Genomic DNA, 19,739 nt, shown 5'->3' with positions numbered 1-19,739 from the left:
GTATAATATAATATTGATAAATTATTAAGTTTTTGATGTCCTGCCAATGGAGGCTCAAATCCTCCATGGCAGGACCCTTCCATACCGCATTCTCACCGACACAGACATACGATCACGCACCGTTTCCCCCTCCCCGGGGGGATCCAGCACCGCCAGAAGGCACCCCAGGCTGCACGGCGGGCCCCGCCAGGCCCGGGTAACCCGACCCACCCGTCCCAGGCCCAGGCCGGTGAGGGAACGCGGGTGATGTGGGACCCCCTCCCGCCCCTTGTGTTGAGTGCATGTGATTAATGCCATAAAAACAGGGAGGAGGGAGGGCCAAGTATCGATTGACACAGACCCCCCCCCCTCCCGAACTACGTGTCCTTGTCAAATGTATTTATTAAGTGTTGAATGTGCAGTGTCTATTTTGCTGTTAAAACCGTGAGGCGGGGAGTGCCAGGCCCCGCGGGACAGTGCCCCCCACGACCCGGACCCCCCGCCTTTCGCCTATGTGCGTATGAATCGTGTAGGGGGGGCAAGAGGGGGAGCGGAGGCCGAAGCCAGGAAGCAGGACCAGCAAAGCCGGCCCTGATAAGACACCCGCGTCCCCCCACCGGCCGTCCAGCAGACGGGGGCCGGCCCCCCGAGCCGGGCAAGGGCCCCACCGTACCCCCAAGGGCGCCCCCGGCGCCGCCGGAGCCCCCAGACGGAGGGGGAAACGGTCCAACATCCTCCCATTCATACTGACAACATAAGACATAGATACCTGGGAATGGCGCCACCCCCGCCGCCGCGCCCGCCCGTGCACCCCCCGGTCAGGGGAGGCCCGCTCCCCGGACCCGGCCCCACCCCCCCCCCGAGGCCACCCCGGCGGACACCCCAAGGGTCCCGGAGTCCCCACATCCGCAGGGGCACTTGGCCCCCGCCCAGCGACGGAGGACCAAGGCAGCAATGCCCCCCCAGCGCAGACAGCCACCCCCCACCCAGGCAGGGCCGGGCCCTCCGGGTGGGACCCCCACGTCCACGGCCCCGCCCCCCCCGGGAGGCCCAGAGACGCCCCAGCCACAGCCCCCCCGCCCGAGCCCTCCCCAGCCACCCCCCCCCACCGCCATGAGGTAACCCCCCCCACAGGCCCCCAAGGCCCCCACCGGCTAGGGACAGGGCCCCGCGGCCCCCCCCACCGCCCCCCAGGGGCCACCAGAGGCCCGCGCCCCAGACCCCCCAAGCCGACCCCCAACCCCAAACCCCAAAAGTTTCAATTTTCTTGACCACACAGATAAGCTACATATCAGACTTCTGTGATGAGTATTTGCTGGACGTGCTGATTGATACTGTAGTTAAGTTCTGTGACTCGTAACCTTGCCATACCTTAGCTTCCACTGAATTGACGCCACTGCTTACCTTTCTTGTTTATTTGTCCTAAACAGCCAACAGTGTGTGTCACGGCTTACTTAACTGTTATATTCGTAAATCATAATTTTAAGGGTTTTGGGCATGTAGTGTCTACTCATCTCAAATTCTTCCCACCATCTTCCTTTTATCCTATGGGACTACTTTATGCACGATCAATTGATATGGATGAAATATGGAGCCCTAAACAAGTACAAGTACGGGCAGGTACGAATGTAAACAGAACGTTGACAAAAAGTCATTGTCGAGCCCGTCAAAAAATTTTAAAATATTAATTCAGACTAAAAAAAAATAATTATGGAGTAGCAATACTTTCATTCTGTACACCTCAAAACGCACCGTGGATGTATTATTTTTTTAGAAATATATTTTAAATGAATATTCTACATATTCAACCTTTAAGTCTGAAAATACATTTGTTCAATTTTGAATAATTTAGGGTATTTTTATTGGGGGGGACAATTCATGTTTTTCAGAAATCTGCACCCATGAATACAACCACTCACTGTTATGCACATACTTGTATTTTTCACATGCACTGACTACTGGCATCAGTCACTTTACTGTACATTCATTTCATTTCTCATTTATTTGTTATAGAGGGACAATGTACATTAATGAACATTTAAAAATGTAAATGCACCCAATTGTAGCCAAAAGGCTCATTTCCATCGGCACTCCCCCTGCCAGAAGGAACACAAGGTGTAGTAATAAAAGCAACAAATTACAGCAAAAACAAATACCGGTACATGTCATAGATACAATATTTAGAAAGCAACAGTACACATAACTCCTCCCCTCCCCCCCCCCCACACACACACACACACACACACACACACACACACACACACACACACACACACACACACACACACACACACACACACACACACACACACACACACACACACACACACACACACACACACACTATCCGATCCACTAGCAGTGCCACGCTCTTATTACCCCTCAGCAACACAGGAATGTATATACATCCCCCAACATAACAAGGCCAGTATTCATATCAACAAACAATACATTTCACACCAACAACAAGCATATAGACCGTGCACTACAGGTAAATCAGGGACTAGTGTTGACAAATTTGGCTGTTGATTAGCCATTTCTTAAAATTGTTCTTAAATGAGCTGTATGAGAGGGACTCTCTTATGTTTTGAGGGATTGTAGTCCACTCATTAGCTGCCCTGTAGTGATTGATCAAATACAGTTTTCCTGAATGGGATCTCACAATCACCTCTAGCAGCCCCTCTAGTGACACTTGTTCCGGGTGATAATCTAAATTTTTATAAGGCTACAGAGTGGCGGTGGAGCTAAACTGTGATGGATTTTGTATATGAGGCAGCAGTTTTTGAAAATTACAAGATTGTTCCAGCTCAGAAGCCTATATTTATTGAGGATGGTGCAATGATGGAAGGATCTTGATTTTTTTATCCAGGATTTTGAGAGCTTGTTTGTATAGGGATATGACCTGTACGCCAATAACCCATTTTTAAATCAGATAGGGCCCACAAGGGCTTACTTCAGAATCAGAATAAGAATCATAAATAAGTTTATTGCCAAGTAGTTTAACACACACAAGGAATTTGTTGTGGTGATTGGTGCAATACAAAAGAACAAATAATATTAAAAGAAAAAATTTACAACATGTTGGTTTTAAAGTGCCGGAGTAATGAGTCTGTACAAAGGTGACCTAAGATGTGTGTTAATGTGACGCATAAGGTCAGGAGTGGGGTCTTTACGTTAATGTAACGTAGAGTGGGGTAGGGGAACAGTGTGTGGTGGACCTCCTGCCAGAGGTTCTTGGGGGTTTGTAATCTCTGCAGAAAGTTGAAACTACATATTTTTCTTTAAATGACACATATAGTTAATTATCATTTTAAAAGGTACATATTTTACTATTTGAAAATGCAGGTTAGGTGTGGGAGCACAGTAACCTGGTGCTTAGCACGGCTGCCTTACAGCAAGAAGGTTCCTGGTTCAACTCTTGGCATGGTTCTTAATGCCTGGAGTTTGCCAGCGCTCCCTATGTTTGCATGAGTTTTCTCTGGATACTCCAGCTTCTTTTTACTGCCCAAATACATGGATGTGAGATACTAAATTGAATGAGAGAATGTGCCCTTAACTTTCACTTGAAGAGATCGCCACCAGATCTCCATGACTTTAAATAGGAATAAGTAGGAATAGAAAGTGGATTTTTATGTGTCTGAAGTTAAGTCACTTAGTTTCACAGCATTTTGCATTCGCTATTCCTCTGAAGTCGGGCTATAACACCAATTTAAAAAGAAACACACCTACAGAAAAGAGGAGTGGAGTGGCGTTACAATGCTAAAGCATGAGTTATTTGGATTCTACATTTATGATATGCAATTTTACATTATTTATGTATATTTCTACCTGACTTGAAAATCAAAGAAATAAAAAAATAGCAAAAAATACTTAGAAAGAAATACTATGTTGCCAGGGAACTCATTCACATTTGTTGTGGTCCGTGTCAACCCCATGTGTACTTACAGTTTTGGGGGGATGCACATCGGGTAGGGTCCCCAGCTATTACGAATTTACATTATCTATTTAACATATAAACATCCGACCCACTTAAACATCTGATGCTTTGACCAGAGCTGTAAACACATTTCTTGTACTATACCTCTGTGCTATTTTGACGAAAAGTCAAACACTTCATTAAGACATTAGGAAGCTTTGAAAAGCTTTTGAAAGGACATCATTTGTCACCTTTAACATTTTTCATAAAAGCCAAAAATTCTAATTTCTTTAAAAGAAATTTCATATTTGATTAGTTTGACTCACAATGACCCATCTGTATGTCAAACCTAAATTTTGAGTTTAAAAAAAAAAATGTACAAAGGCCTGCTACCTCTAATTATTTCTTAAAGTCCAACGTTTAGATTTTGTGAAGCAACACTAAGATTTTGTAACTTTTTTTTTTTTACATTCTAAATTTAAATAAACTTTAATGTCCTATTTTTATTCTGCAACGTTGTTTGTTTTGTTTTAACATCATTTTGATCTTTCTGAATTTTCATTTTATATTTGATACTTTTATAAGTACCGGTATACATTTTCACAATTTCTCAGTTTGAAGGTATTGAATAATCATAGCATCTCCAAGCATGCTAAGCATTTGAATGTTTAGATTTAAAATGTTTTAGTAAATATATCATTGCATTCACTGCTATAGCTTCAGTCAAGTCAAAGAAATCTCTAAAACTTTACAGTTCTGTGTATTTACAGGATAATGGATTAGAATATTAACACCTAAACAGCCTTAAATTGTTGAGGTTTTGTATATCTTATATATTACTATTAAAAACATTATGGGTAGAATGTGCTGGGGCACCCCTTTAAACGCAGCAGCTGAGCTTGACTGTTTTCAAAACTTTGGGACAACTCCAGAGAAAGATGAAAAAAAGAGAAATATTTTAACAATTGCAAATTTAATTTTTACAGTTTGGAAAAAAAAAAAACTAGGAAATATTTACATACATCAAAAGAAAAGAAAAACAGGGAAAAAGAGGCTCTACATAGAAATTTCCCCACATCTTAAGTGACACCAAACTCATCTTCAGTTTTAACATATGAAAAATGTGTTGAGGGTATTCCTCTGTGTAGGTATGGTCATGTTTCATTGCTTTCTTGGAATTTATCTTTCATTTATTCTCTTCAAATAAATCCCCCAACAATTGTTTCTGTTTCAGCATCTTTTGTGGCTCCCTCTCAGGTCAGAGAACATTTTGGACGCAATTCTTCAGACACTTTCCAATCCACTGTACCATACAGAAAGGCAATAAAAGACTACATTAGTTTCTCAGTGCGGTTATGTTTTTTGTTACTTGCACTGGATGCCTGACCTTTTGAGTGTGGGGTAATTTCTGTTTATGAGATTACAGCTGTAGTGTGTTAGTTTGGCTTTAAAGGAGCAGGGGGCAGACTCGCAGAGGCTTGCTCCAGAAAGGCCAGCGGTCCAGGGGGGGGAAGGTCTGTGGGTTTACGATGCTGACGGCTCACATCCTCGAGCACTTGTTGCCACTTGTGAAGGTTGTTCAGATGCTTCTGAACCAGCATCTCTTTCCTCTGAAGCTCATTACGCAACTCTGACACATCCTGGAGTTAGAAAAAAAAATGTAATTCAGATGGGACAAGAGATATGAAGAATAAACAAATAATGAAAATCAACTGAAGCCAGTATAATAGTTTACCTCCTTCACCACTTGCTCTGGTTTCTGTACAGCCAGCTGAAGCCTTTTTTGTAAGAAGAAGCACTCTGTCTGCCGGGCCACATCCAGAAATTTTTGTATGCACTGGTCCACACCTACAGTTAGCAGTTGAATGTGATTTAATGTACAGATTACATTAAGATAAATCCAATACAGAAATGCAGGGTTTCACTGACCAGTTCGTATCTCCTCCTGGTCGGTCCCGTTGACATAGTCTTGGCTTACCAAGGATGCAAAACATGCCTAGAGGATGAACAAAGGCAAACTCAGATAATTAATAGTTTATTCCAAAACCACATATCAGAATCAGAAAGTCTTTATTGTCATTGTATTTCTCCTGTGATAACTGAATACAGGTGGATTTCATTCTCCTGGCCATAATTTATTGAGACAGGGTGATGGGGCCAAAATGTGCATTCATTTGAATGCTGAATATGCATTTGTATCAATCCACTTAATCATACATGCTAGGCCGGATTATCCATATACTGAACCGGGCGAGCGCCCAGGGGCACCAGACAATGAGGGGGCACCAAATCAAATGACTAACTGGACCATATTTTGTTATTTTCTCTATATATTAGCTGGAAGAGGAGCAAACAGGTACAGCAGTAACCAATGATATAATAAAAATACTTGAAAATAATAATATGGGGAATATAGGGAATGGGTTGGGTGATGGGTTGAAGCAATGTACAAATATAAATTAATTAAAAAAACGGTACAAAAAGGAAGTTCTGGGAAGTTATTTGATTGAGAAGGAGCTATGTTAAGGAAATATTGTGTTTGTTAGCTGCAAAGGCACAACCAATGGGAAAATCGGTAGCCTAATAGGTAAATTAGCAGCTATTTATTATAAATATTTATGTTTAATTTATGATAGAGGTAACAAAGGGGCAGGGTTAAATAAGTTTTACTTCTACCTGCTCCTTTTCGGACACTGGTTTTTTTCTCCCCTGTTTGTATTACGTTTTTGTTGTTGTTGCTTTTTTTCTTTTTGTTTAAAAATGTTATATTTTTTTCCTTATGTGTTCGAAATAAACAATTCAATCAATCAATAATAATAATAATAATAATAATAATAAAAAGAATTGCGTTTGAGTTAATATGCCGTTCCCTACCTTCACATAGGCTCATTCAGTGGGCCTGTTTGATTGTTTAGTCATATGTTGTAATAGTTTTGCATGTAGTCCTCACACAGGCCATATATGATGGAAATGATGATAGTTAACATGTGGTTTTACATTGGCATGTGAGTTGCATCCTGATTGGAGCAACAGTGTAGTATGGCGTTTGTAGACTCATGTCTATCTGTGGTGTTACTCTTAGTTGGTTGCTTGTCTTACATTTATTTGTAGTATGAGTGTTGAGCATGTACTTCACTAATACGTTCATGTAAATCTATGGTCTTTATAACCAGTACTCGAGTTGAGGGGGGATGAGGGAGGATGGCACCCCCCCTGAAAAAAAAACGGTCAAAGTCATCCCCCCAGTAAAACTGCCATCCCCCCTTTCCATCCATTATGTCATTTCATCAATGAATGTGGTTTTACTGCTATTTCAACATTTAGAGTCATCACCAGAAAAATAACACCAGAAATATAACTTATTTGACAATTTTCACCTGTTTCAAGTACATTTTCATTTTAAATAAGTAGGAAAATCTGCCAGTGGGAAGATTTATCTTCTTACTACAAGCAAAAAAATCTTGTTCCACTGGCAGATTTTTCTACTTATTTCAAGTGAAAATCTACTTTAAACGGGTGAAAATTTACTAAAATGAGACATTGTAACTAGAAATAAGACAAATATTCTTGTTAAGATTGTGAGTTTTTGCAGTGATCCATTTTACTTATCCTGTGAGGACAGAGTCATATTGATAAGTTCAGAAAACTGTTTTTTATTGTTGTGTTTTGATGTATTTGATGTAAGCCCAGTGGATATTTAAAGCTTACAAAAGGCTGCATTTAACTGCTGCTATGTCATTCCTGAAGTATTTCTGCAGGTGTTTTGGTCAGTGATATTATTTGTAATCAGCACAAATTATCTGTCCCCATATGATAAAATCCACCATCGCCCCTGAATTCTTTTTACAACTCGAGTACTGTTTATAACCATAGTAAATTTCCCCTTTTTTACCGTAAAATGTGGGAGGAGGGGGGCACTTCAAGTGTGGTCACCCTGGGGCACCACACTTGTTAATCCGGGTCTGCATACATGAGTATGAGTGATTTTATCTCCACACCAGCGTGTGAATAGCACCAATCTGGTTGCCAGCTAAAGGCTGATTTATGGTTCCGCGTTACAGCAACGTAGAGCCTACGCCGTAAGGTACGCGGCGACGCGCACCTTACGGCGTAGGCTCTGCGTCGATTTAACGCGGTCCCATAATTCAGGTTTAACAAAGAAAATGAGCGCCTTACCTCAAAAGACGCCTCCAGTTCATCCACCAGCGTGTTGGCTCCCTGCGGCCGCGGAGTGCTTCCCGGGAAGCCCGGCTGACCAGGTCCACCGGGCCCCCCGACGGGATGAGGACCAGGCGGCTGCTGGCCGGGAAACATCCCACTCATGGACGACGCCATCTTGCTCTCTTGTTTTCCTTCCTCATCCGCGGCTCGCACATGCGCAGAAGAAAGTGGTTCATTACTGGAGACCCGAGCACGAGAGGCCAAAGGAGTGGCAGTTCTACTTAAACCTGCTCTTATTAAGGGCAAACGATACATAAATAATTCAGTTAAACATTTTAGGATAAAAAAAAAAAAAGAAGCTTTTACGCCGTGTGAGTTCCTGAATCGAAATACTCAATAAAATGTAGTAGGCCTATACACTGAAAAAACAAATCCCCCCCAGAAAGGTATAGTGAGTCTGTAATCGTATTCAAAAACATTTATTGTTATACTGGGTGAAATGGTCCTTCCATCCTGAGAGTAGCCAGTGAATAATGTGTTCAGAAAAGGAAAGAAAAAATCCGACCTCTCTGACAGTTTTAATCCTGTAAAAACTCTGACCAATCTGTTTTTTGCGGTCCGAATGGCACGGATTGGTCAGAGGACCAGAGGATTTGCAGTGGGGAAAGAACCAATCAGATGCCTTCATTTTAAGTCCCGCCCACGCCCCCCTCTGTTCCATGCGCGCACTCTGCTTCCAGCCTCCCTCCTATGGAGCTAGAACAGTCTCATAATTGACAAATGCACAGGACAAGTTTTACAAATGCACAGACCGATTTGCAAATACACACACCGTTTCACACATGCACAGAACAATTCACACGTGCGTAGGACAAGATATATAAATGTATTTTTGATGCACACACAAATATACCGCAATCGCGTTGTTTTCTTTACCGAGATCACAAGAAAAGCAGAGCAGTGATCTCCTCTCCATCCTGTTTATTTATCTTTTATCTCCTGTTGCTGTTTATTTATCTTTACTCCACCAACTCGAAATATGAATCACTTTTCTAAGCGAACGGCGCTAACGCTAACAGCCGGTGTATCCGCCCCTTTAATCTGATTGGTTTAGAGTAAATCGTGTTTTATCCACTGCTCTGCGTCCCCCACGTGGGGTGCGCTCTTATGATTGGCTGGAACAAAGGAAGACATTTGATTGGTTGCAGAGTGCTCGGCCCTCCCCGTGGGTGCTCGGCCATCTCCGTGGGTGCTCGGCCATCTCCGTGGGCGCTCGGGCATCTCCGTGGGCGCTCGGGCCCCGAAGCATCCACGGTTCTGGCGCCTATAGATCCGGGGCTTTTGGAAAAACATTCGGGGCTTGAGCCCAAGTAGCCACCCCCTAGATCCGCCTCTGTTGCAGATCCTTCCGTGTTAAAAAAAAACGTATTTGTGGATTGAGTCACGTCAGGGGAGTCTCAAAAGTCACACGCAAATCCAGCGCAGCTCACAGACAAAAAAAACGTTTGTAAATCAGGTTATATTTGTGTGTGCATCAAAAATACATTCGTATATCTTGTCCTACGCACGTGTGAATTGTTCTGGGCATGTGTGAAACGGTCTGTGCATTTGTAAAACTTGTCCTGTGCATTTGTCAATTATGAGACTGTTCTAGCTCCATACCCTCCAGCCCTCCAGACCGACTGGCTTCACTGCCGGCTTGCGGTCGGGCGGTCACCTCGAATAACGGCTCGCCCTGCTAAAAAGGTTAAAAAAAGAAAACCAAAGTACGATTCTGCGGCGTAGGTTGTCCGCTACGCCTCAATCCCGGCGAGGGCAGAGAGTGCCGTTGCGGGTGGCGGTGCGCTGCGGTGCCGTGCAGGCTCTGGAGCCACGGCTACGCCGTAGGGTACGGCGTAGGGTACGCGGCTGCGCGTGCCATTCTGCGTTGGTGTAACGCGGCACCATAAATCAGCCTTACGGTGTACCCTATGCCGTAGGCTCTTTGTTGTTGTAACGCGGAACCATAAATCAGCCTTCAGTGTGCGCTCTGTGTGCTGTTCTGAACACTTCTCTGTTGTGCTCATTTTGCTGGGACGTCGGGTCCCGTCCGCCGAGACAACTTTTGCGGTCATGCCTTCATTGTTGTGTCTAAAAATGATGCGCAGTGCACACAAAATCAGAAACGGTACAGATATTCTGTGATATTTTTTTATATTTATAAAAAAATTAAATTATAAAAAGATAAAGGATCCCCATAACTTTGATTGGGTGGGCAGGATGCACGTTTGGGTGGGCACAGCCCACCCCTGCCCCCCCCTAAAACCGGCCTCGCTTACAGGTGAATGAGACATGGGGTAGTTTTGTTGAAAATGTGCTGTCCAAAATGTCCAGGGAAACTCGACTCCTGCAAATGCGCGTTCCCCAAAGTTTGTGGGGGCGTGGCTTTGGACGGAGCACTGACGGGAGGGGGAGGAGGGGGCGGGGGTTAGAGGAGGTGCCACTTTCAAATCTTGCTAGCTCTCCAACATCATGGACTATACCTTTAAAGTGCATTAGAAAATCATGTCTTCAATATACAGTATGGATATAGAAATATTTAAGTTTCCATATATTTAGGTTTTATACCAAGCTACACTGAGACAGTGCATTTGGATTCACATTGTCACATGGTGTGAAAGCTGTTGAAAGTATATGAATATAATTAACACAAATATCAAAAACATTCAAAATTTAAATCACACATAGCTGTTTATTCCAGTTCAGGGTCACTGGGATCTGTTGGAGTCCAGCCCCACTTTCTTGACCATGAGGCAGGTGTACACTGAGGACGAGGCTCCAGTTCATACAGTCAGTGAACAACACACCAACTGTTAGTCAATTTAGAGTTACCAATTTTTTTTGGACGGTGGGAGGAAGGTGAATCCTTGAAGAAAACCCACACAAGCACAGAGAGAAAATTCCACTGTCTGCATGGAGTTTGTACCAAGAACCTTCTTAGTGTGGGACTACGATGCTGACAAGTAAGTCACCATGCTGCTAGCAATAACAACCTTCCTACAATTAATATAAGTAAAAGGGATCAAATGCAATATAAAAAGGAGCATGTTAAGAGTACAGTGCATGCACAGACAGGCAGACACTGCGTACATGGAACAATGATTTTATAAATCAATCTACTGGTAGTTTATCACAGAACTGCTGTGACCGAACGAGAGAAAACCACTGTGGCCAAATTACTAAATCCTGCATAAACCCCTAAAAAACAGAAGAGTGGCAACAGTGGAATTGGCATCTTTATACCCCTGAATTTGGGATAATGAATAAATCACATAGATACGAGTTTCACATACTAATGACCATTGTGAACATCTGTACTCAAAGAACAACAAAAACACATGCTCATCAATTTACTTAATTTTATTCATCAATTATAATTTATGTCTTTAACAAACAGAATAAATGACGATGTAAGCAGCACAGTTTAAAGTAGAAATTAGGTGTTAAAATGATACCTATCAAAACTCCTTAGATTGTAAACAGTGGATCTTCATCAGATGCTTTCACTAAATATTTTTGCTTATATTCTTTTAATTATCTGTCCAGAAATTGTGGTAAAACTGAGTCCTGCAGGCAGCCTGATAAAAAAAGTCTTGTGCGTGTAAATAATTCAGTCTCAGCTGTTGTGGGCCAGGCCAGCAGCAAACTCCACTAATGTACGTGTCGGTCTCCCAGACATGCCTTTCCCAAGGAAGGGAATTTCATCCTTGTTACTCATCACGCCAGCGATGTCCAGATGAGCCCAGTGAGGAGCTGTGACAAACTCCCTGAGGAATGCAGCTGCAGTGCAAGCACCACCAGAACTAAACGGAAATCAAGAGGCAGTCAAGTCGTATGCAGGGAAACTGAGTTGCAGACTCAAGGATTATGGTGCGTAGGAGTCAAAATACATACCGACTGTACTTGCCGACGTTGTTGAGATCAGCCAGCTGGCAGTCAGTCACCTGTCTGGTGTAGTGCTGGAACAGAGGCATCCGCCACACTCTGTCACCTGTTACAACACTTGCCTACAAACACAGACACAGTTTGTCAACAGAGGACCTGAGAGCCTTTCATGCGTTTGTGATAACAGAGTATCTTACGTACCTTGTGTAACTGCTCCCAGAGCCAGTTAGAATTTGTGAAAACTCCTGTTGCAGCTGAGCCCAGAGCTACATCCATAGCGCCTTGAAGAGAGAGCAAGCTGCATTTGAAAAATGGTCATCACATCATAACTTTTAATTGGCCACATCCAATCATGTTAGAATAATATCTACATGTGAAAACAAAACAGTTTGTGATCAAGAGAGAAAAATGAAAAATCAAATCTGGTAAAAGTCTTAAAAAGTTACGTAAAACTGATGCCACTGCCTCAAAATCCCACCTGTTAGTGTGGCGACATTTAGAACGGCTCTGGGGTTGAAGGTTTGTCCATAGCAGAGTGCATCTGCAAGAACCAGCCTTCCCTCTGCATCTGTATTATCAACCTGAATGTATCAATACAGTTAGTTCATCTCTGCACACACAGGCAGCTGTTTGAACAATCATCAAAGCTCCACCCACCTGGATTGTTTTCCCATTTTTGGCTTTGACAACATCACCTGGTTTAGTGGCTTTTCCACTGGGCATGTTCTCACACAGTGGGGCCAGACCTGATTGGGTCAGACCACAGCGCTTACTTCACTTTTATTAATTAATTACAAGTACATTTCCAGCAGAGGACCTTTCCCTAGAAACTAGGAACATTTTGAGGTCACATGGGCATTACAACTACAGAAACAAGTATTGTAATCAGTCTCCAGTGATATTATTTAATCTCCAAACATCTAAAATTAGCACAAAAAGTAAGGAAATTTGCATTTGGTAGATTATCTCTTTGTTGCAACAAATGCTTCTCGGCAATAAATCTTACGCCGTTGGAAAGCCTGTTTATTTCTGTTTTAAATGGTGACACATTTGTAAGGATCATGCATATGTGGGATGAGCAGATGACCAGAGTATGTTGGTTTTGCCCATTAAAAGTTTGCCAACTAGCTTATTTTGCTGAGCTTCTGGTACCCCCATTTGCTGCCAATCAGGCATCTGATTAGCAGCACCTGTGAGCGTGGGTCCTGCTTCAGTGGTTAGTCGGTCTCTGCTCCAAGAATCGCACGCCACCTTTGACCTATCCGGAAACCTGTGCCGGTGCCTTAGGGCGACTTCAAGCTGGTGTTCTGCAAACATTGTTTAGACTGAGCCCAAGTACCATCTCCAAACTGAGGTACAAGTTCCACATAACCCGCAGAGTGGGCGTCTCAAGAAGATCGTTTCCTCATTCTGTCAGCACTTAAGTACTGTAGAGTCTACAATCTGTAGATGACAGTCTATAGTGTAGACTGTCTTCTACAGATTGGGAGGATTACGGCGCCATGACGATCAGGAACAGACTGCACACAACCAATCTCCGGTCTCACTGCCATGACTGCCTTTCACTGTCAGGCCCAATTGCAGTGGTGTCGGCAACACGTGCACTTGAACCTGAACATGTGGAGTAGGGCTGGGCGATATATCGAGATTTTAATATATATCGACATATTTTCAAACGCGATATGGTACGAGACAATATCGTTTATATCGATTAAAGAAAAAAAAAATATATATATATATATTTTTTTTATGATTTTGATATAGCTTATTTTGTGACAAATTGACTTGAATGTTTTATTTGAGATTTGCACAAATGTTTTGTTATTTGCACAACTGTCAACCTCAGTGGAAAAGTCTGCCTGTTACTGTCTACATTGTATTAATTGCACAGTGTATTTTAATTTAATTGTTATGCAGGAAAGGGATATTTGTTTTATTTTATTCAAGAAGCATTTTTATTCTATATATGCAGGCAGTTTATTTTTATTTCATTTGTTTTATACATTTTGATATTGTGCAGACCTCTGTTAACAAAGGTACCTGTGTGACATTTGGCACGAGACTTTGTATTAAAACTGACTGTTTTTTTTAAAGGAGCATGAGGCTCCTTTTAAGAAATGAGACTCTCTAGCGCCACCCTTCGCCACGACGGCCGTCGGGGGTACTGCAGCCAACAGCGAAGCCGGCACGGGAGAACGGGGAGAACGGGCATGCAGCGTCATGTGACGTCACACAGGACAGCGCGGGAAATTCCGGCCCGGAATTGCAGCACATTTTGCAGCACACAGCCTGTTTAAGGCAACGGACAGATATACTAGAGGGCTCACTCTTTTTGGTTTGGAACCCTTCATCTCATATTATTACTAGAAAAATTAAAACGTATACAAATTTTTTTCATAAATCCAGCCTCAAGCTCCTTTAAGGGTTTGCTTCAGAAAAAAATGAAGCTAACAGAGATGCTATGCTATAATGCTTTGGGGGAAACCCCAATTATGGCACAGAAAAAATATTGATATATATCGAGTATCGCCATTCAGGTAGAAAATATCGAGATATGACTTTTGATCCATATCGCCCAGCCCTAATGTGGAGGAATGTTATGTTCAGCAATAGGTCCAGATTCGTTCTACAGCAGATGGATCGTGGGGTCAAAGTGTGGCCAAGACATGGACAACGTCATGTTGATTGCTGCACGGATAGAGTAACATCTTTTGGTGGAGGCAATCATCATCATTGGAGGCAATCTCAATGCAGAGATATGGAGATGAGATTCTGCAACCAACGGAAATCCCATATCCCCACAGTCTGGGACGGAACTTTATCCTCCAAGATGACAATGCTCGCCGCCACAGAGCAGGTTTACCAGAGACTACCTCCAGAGTTTGGGAGTGGAGAGGAATGAATGGCGTGCCAGCAGTCCTGACTTCAACCTCATTGAACACTTGTGGGATCAGCTTGGCCGTGCTGTTCGTGCCAGAGTGACCATCACAGCAATGTTGGCTGACTTGTGACAAATGCTTGTTGAAGAATGGGATGCCATCCCACAGCAGTGTGACCAGCAAGAGGAGGATGTGCCAGGATAGTGTGGCTGTGTACGGTTCTTTTACATGCCACTGAGGCTCCTGTTTATTAAATGGGCAAATTGTTAAATTGCCACTATGTGTCATCCAATCCACCAAACAAGAGTCAAAGTTGTTTGGCATTTGCAGAGAAGATTTGGAAAATCTTCCCTCGGTGCAACCCACATACTCTGCTGCTCATCCCACAAATGCATGTTCCTAACAAATATGTTACAACAAATAATCTACTAAACACAAATTTCAATGTTTATGTTCAAATGGTTAACTGATTGAAGTTTCTTGAGCTCCAGGTCGGTTTTAGAGGCTAAATTACTGCCCCCTACTTAACCGCAGTGGAGCAGTTTGCTGTGCAGTCAGGTACAAAACGTCTGTTTTCAGAACTGTCTAAAAACCCACAAAGATTAAGACTAATAAGTCAGCCGACATACTAACGGTCTGAAAGGATTTTTACTTTAAAAACTTTAAAAACTAGTTCTTGTGACTAAACAGATGGATATTTAAAAAGTAAGCTATGTTGGTCAGCATTTATTGCAAAGAAGCTCACCAATAATGTTGACGGGCAGTTTAAGCGCTGCTGCCGTGACGATGGATGCGCACACGGTGGCGGCTCCACCCATATCAGCTCTCATCGCATCCATAGAGGCGGAGGGCTTCAGAGAAATACCACCACTACACACAGAGTAGCCTTTTGTAAATGAGGTGTTCAACGAGATGCAGCAGCAGTCTGTGCAGTATTATGGTTTACCTGTCAAATGTGATGCCTTTGCCCACCAGAACCAGCGGGGGCTGATTACTGTCCGGTGAACCGTTGTACTGAAGTTCCAGGAAGACGGGGGACTCTTCTGAACCTTTCGATACACTGAGGAAGGCTCCCATCTGCTGCTCCTCGATCCAAGACTGGGATCTGCACATAAATACAGTATTTAAGAGGCACTTTTCAGAAGGTAGAAATTACAAGATTAGTTTATTTTTTTATCTGTGGAGTCAGTCTTCCAGTTAAGAAAATGGCTGTGGCAAACAACAAGCTCAACTTTTAATATTTTCTTTTGCATTTAATTCATTTTTGCTTTTTTGGCATTATTACAGAAAGAAAAGTCCTTCATGATCTCCTATAGCCCACAGTAAGATCTTAGAATTGCTTGATTTATAAACCAAGGACAACAAAAAAACAGATAAAATGGCTAAATACTAAATTCATGCACACAAAAAACTTTTCAACCTTGAATTCATGCAACAAAGTGAGTAGTACTGCAGATGTAAGTCACGGCATGTATTCTTTTGAGTAAGAATATTTCCATCAATGCACAAACCTCTTATTTATAGTGACTCGTTGAGCGTGTGGTGCTAGCCTCTCTTCGATGATGTTGGCAAAAGCAGTAGGAGTCATGTGATTGGCAGGAGCTTCCATGAGAAGTCGGGCCAGGTTCTGACCTTCTGCATAATGGACACCTTTCTCCCAGCCGTCCGCGTCGGCACTAGTCATGCACAGACAAAAAACAGCGCGTTGCTGCTTGTTGTAGGCGTGTGACCTGCACGGGTCAAGAGAGTACGGGTTTGTTCGTCTACCTTCTGTGAAGCTGTGCTGTCACTTTGTTCTTCTTTTTGGATTTAAGTTGGTCGTAATGAAACAACCCCAGAACGGCACCTTCTGCTGCCGACTGGGCGTCACCGCAGCCGTCCACCTCCACGTGCTTCACCTCCAGCTCCTGAAGTTGCCGGCAGCCAGCTGATCATAAAAATACAGACATCAGCACGGCGCCGTCTGAATATGCACACGCACGCAGATGGACTTCGTGTGCATCTTACCGGACACTGCCTGTCGGATGTTCTCTTTGCTGATGTCCCAGTTCTCGACCCCACAAACACCTGCATTGCTCTTGCCCAGCCCGACCACTGCAACACACGGGAAGTCCTGGAGAAAACACAAGAGAAGTTACTCCTGAGTCATAAAGAGACAAGGTTTACAATGTTAATGTCACACCTCATTACCTTGTGAATTCCATAAAATATCCTGCTTTTGCCTTTCTTGAGCCCAGGTCCAGAACTGGAAATGATAAAATATTATCAACCAAAGCCCTTGACAGAAATGGGATTTGCAGAAAAAGTGCTTGTCTGACATGTTAGTAAGAAATATTATGTATCACCAATACAAACATTTAGACGTTTATGCATCGGTTTACTTCATAAGGTTTAGGTATGCTTTTGAATTTACACAAGCAACAGATGTATACAGATTAGAAAGATGCAGCCATCATGCCTTGTGCCTACTGTACAAGCCTGTGTTATGATCTGCGGTTGCTGCAGTTAGTTAGGTGTAAGTTGACCAGCATTGTGTTTCCCTTGGACATTACGACCAGATGAGCTGATGAAGGCAGTCGGCTCTGTCCTGGGACAACCTCTGCACTGGGTGGAGGTGGTGAGTGTCAGGATGGTGGCTAAACTATCACCCATGCTGAAGAACCCATCCCACCCCATGCACCACCTTCAATGACCAGCGACTGCACCCACATTGCGTGACAGAGAGATATGGCAGGTCCTTTATTCCCACTGCTGACAGACTGTATGACATCAGCTGCACCCCATAAACACCCAGACATTTCATTCTACTGTAATGTGAAAGAAACTGTCAGCAATATGTTCAATTTACTCTTTACAGCTGAGGATATGTGCAATATTACCCATCTGTGAAATGTCACAATGTCTACAGTACACTGTCCACCTTCATCCTATTGTTTAGTTTGTACTTTGTTTGTTTGTACATACAGGACTGTCTCAGAAAATTAGAATATTGTGATGAAGTTCTTTATTTTCTGTAATGCAATTAAAAAAACAAAAATGTCATACATTCTGGATTCATTACAAATCAACTGAAATATTGCAAGCCTTTTATTATTTCAATATTTCTGATTATTACGACGAGGTATTAGGGCCAAACAGAAAAACAAAAAAAGGAAATTATGAGAATAAAGTCATAATATTACGAGAATAAAGTTGTAATATATTATAAATATATAAATATAACTTCACAAGATGCTCAATATTCTTCATTTTAACACAGGGAGAAGACTGCTCTTCCTGTTAGAGTTCTCATAAATTACCACTTTATTTTCATAATATTATGACTTTATTCTCATAATATTATGACTTTATTCTCATAAATTACCACTTTATTCATTACGACTTTATTCTCGTAATGTCACAACTCTATTCTTGGAATTTTATGACTTTATTCTCGGAATTTTACGACTTTATTCTCATAATATTACGACTTTATTCTATTACGACTTTATTCTCGCAACATTACGACTTTATTCTCGTAATATTACGACTTTATTCTATTACGACTTTATTCTCACAACATTACGACTTTATTCTCGTAATTTTACGACTTTATTCTCATTATATTATGACTTTATTCTCGTAATTTCCAATTTTTTTTTGTCTTAGTTTGGCCCTAATACTCCGTCGTAGATTATGGCTTATAGTTTAAGATTTAGATTCCCAGAATATTCTAATTTTTTGAGATGGGATATTTGAGTTTTCTTAAGCTGTACGCCATGATCAGCAATATTAAAATAATAAAAGGCTTATAGTTGATTTGTAATGAATCCAGAATGTATGAAATTTTTGTTTTTGTAATTGCATTACAGAAAATCACAATATTCTAATTTTCTGAGACAGTCCTGTATATAGTATATCCTGTATATTTACCTGGAACTGTAAATGGTCGAATGTGTTATTTTTCTTAATATTTTAATAATATTTTGTATGCTGTCCTATAGCACTTCATTTTTTTCCCCCCATACTTTGTACTGCTCTTGTGACAATGTTAATTTAGCCGTTCCAGGACAATGAAGGAATATCTATTTAATCCTATCCTATTTTAATAATAATTTCTTGCAAGGGTTGGGGGGGTGGGGTTGACACTGCCTAATAATCCGTCGGCTAATCCTCACAAAACAAGACAAGACACGATGCCAGTTCAGAGACAGAGAAATGTCTCACATATTCAGCAGCTCTGAAAGTTTCCCAGACAGAGACTGGTCAAATCCTGCTGCCGCCTCAGTCAGATGAAGACCAGTCTCCTCTCCCTCTCTCTCAAACACTCCCAGCACCAGACCCTGCAGACACACAAGCGCAACACGGTTGACAGATGTGTCAGAGGTAAACGCTGCTGGATGAATCTTGCCGTGAAACACGAATCCAGGTGAAATTGACAGCTACATAATCATCTGCTGATCAAACTACTCACGTTTCTCTCTTGAAATTGAGTCCTGGAGACAGAAAACGACCTGCAGAGGTTTGTCCGCAACGCCGTCTGTACAGATCTCCGCGCAAGAAGCATTGTCACCTACTGGACATGTATCAAACTAAATTAAATTACTTTTTAAGATATTTAAAGGTCGAACACTTACACACGTGAAAAATTATTCAAACGACCTCACTGGGTCGCGTTTACGTTACGTCACCTGTAAGCGACAATATCGGTACGTTGTCGCCACCTAGTGGCAGAGGGGGGAAGTGCAAAACACAGAAGCTTTATCAGTAAAGAGTGTTTTAGTTCACAAAACAATTCAGACACAGTGTGTGGTAGGCTACTGTATACACAAAATGTAGTGGTAAAAATGTTTTACTTGATATAGAAAAACAATAACTCCATAACAAAGCTTGAACAGTAT

The 19,739-nt window shown here is 42.3% G+C and overlaps 2 protein-coding genes across 2 annotated transcripts; both read right to left on the bottom strand.

Moving 5' to 3' along the window:
- Positions 1–4,851: 4,851 nt before the first annotated feature.
- Positions 4,852–8,257, bottom strand: med28 (mediator complex subunit 28). Its single transcript, XM_061730863.1, has 4 exons — positions 8,072–8,257; positions 5,825–5,891; positions 5,631–5,743; positions 4,852–5,535 (listed from the first exon to the last, which is right to left on the bottom strand). Exons 1-4 carry the CDS (start codon positions 8,228–8,230, stop codon positions 5,332–5,334), a joined length of 543 nt encoding a protein of 180 aa, XP_061586847.1. The 5' UTR covers positions 8,231–8,257; the 3' UTR covers positions 4,852–5,331.
- Positions 8,258–11,440: 3,183 nt separating this feature from the next.
- Positions 11,441–19,523, bottom strand: lap3 (leucine aminopeptidase 3). Its single transcript, XM_061730862.1, has 13 exons — positions 19,313–19,523; positions 19,066–19,181; positions 17,050–17,104; positions 16,867–16,972; positions 16,627–16,786; positions 16,371–16,535; positions 15,806–15,964; positions 15,605–15,729; positions 12,638–12,726; positions 12,459–12,561; positions 12,182–12,261; positions 11,990–12,102; positions 11,441–11,898 (listed from the first exon to the last, which is right to left on the bottom strand). The coding sequence occupies exons 1-13, from the start codon at positions 19,403–19,405 to the stop codon at positions 11,712–11,714; spliced, it is 1,551 nt and encodes a 516-aa protein (XP_061586846.1). The 5' UTR covers positions 19,406–19,523; the 3' UTR covers positions 11,441–11,711.
- Between the last annotated feature and the right edge of the window lie 216 nt (positions 19,524–19,739).

The sequence above is a fragment of the Cololabis saira genome, chromosome 1 (genome assembly GCF_033807715.1).
Source record: "Cololabis saira isolate AMF1-May2022 chromosome 1, fColSai1.1, whole genome shotgun sequence".
Classification (NCBI taxonomy): domain Eukaryota; kingdom Metazoa; phylum Chordata; class Actinopteri; order Beloniformes; family Belonidae; genus Cololabis; species Cololabis saira.
This window is presented reverse-complemented; position numbering and strand designations above follow the sequence as displayed.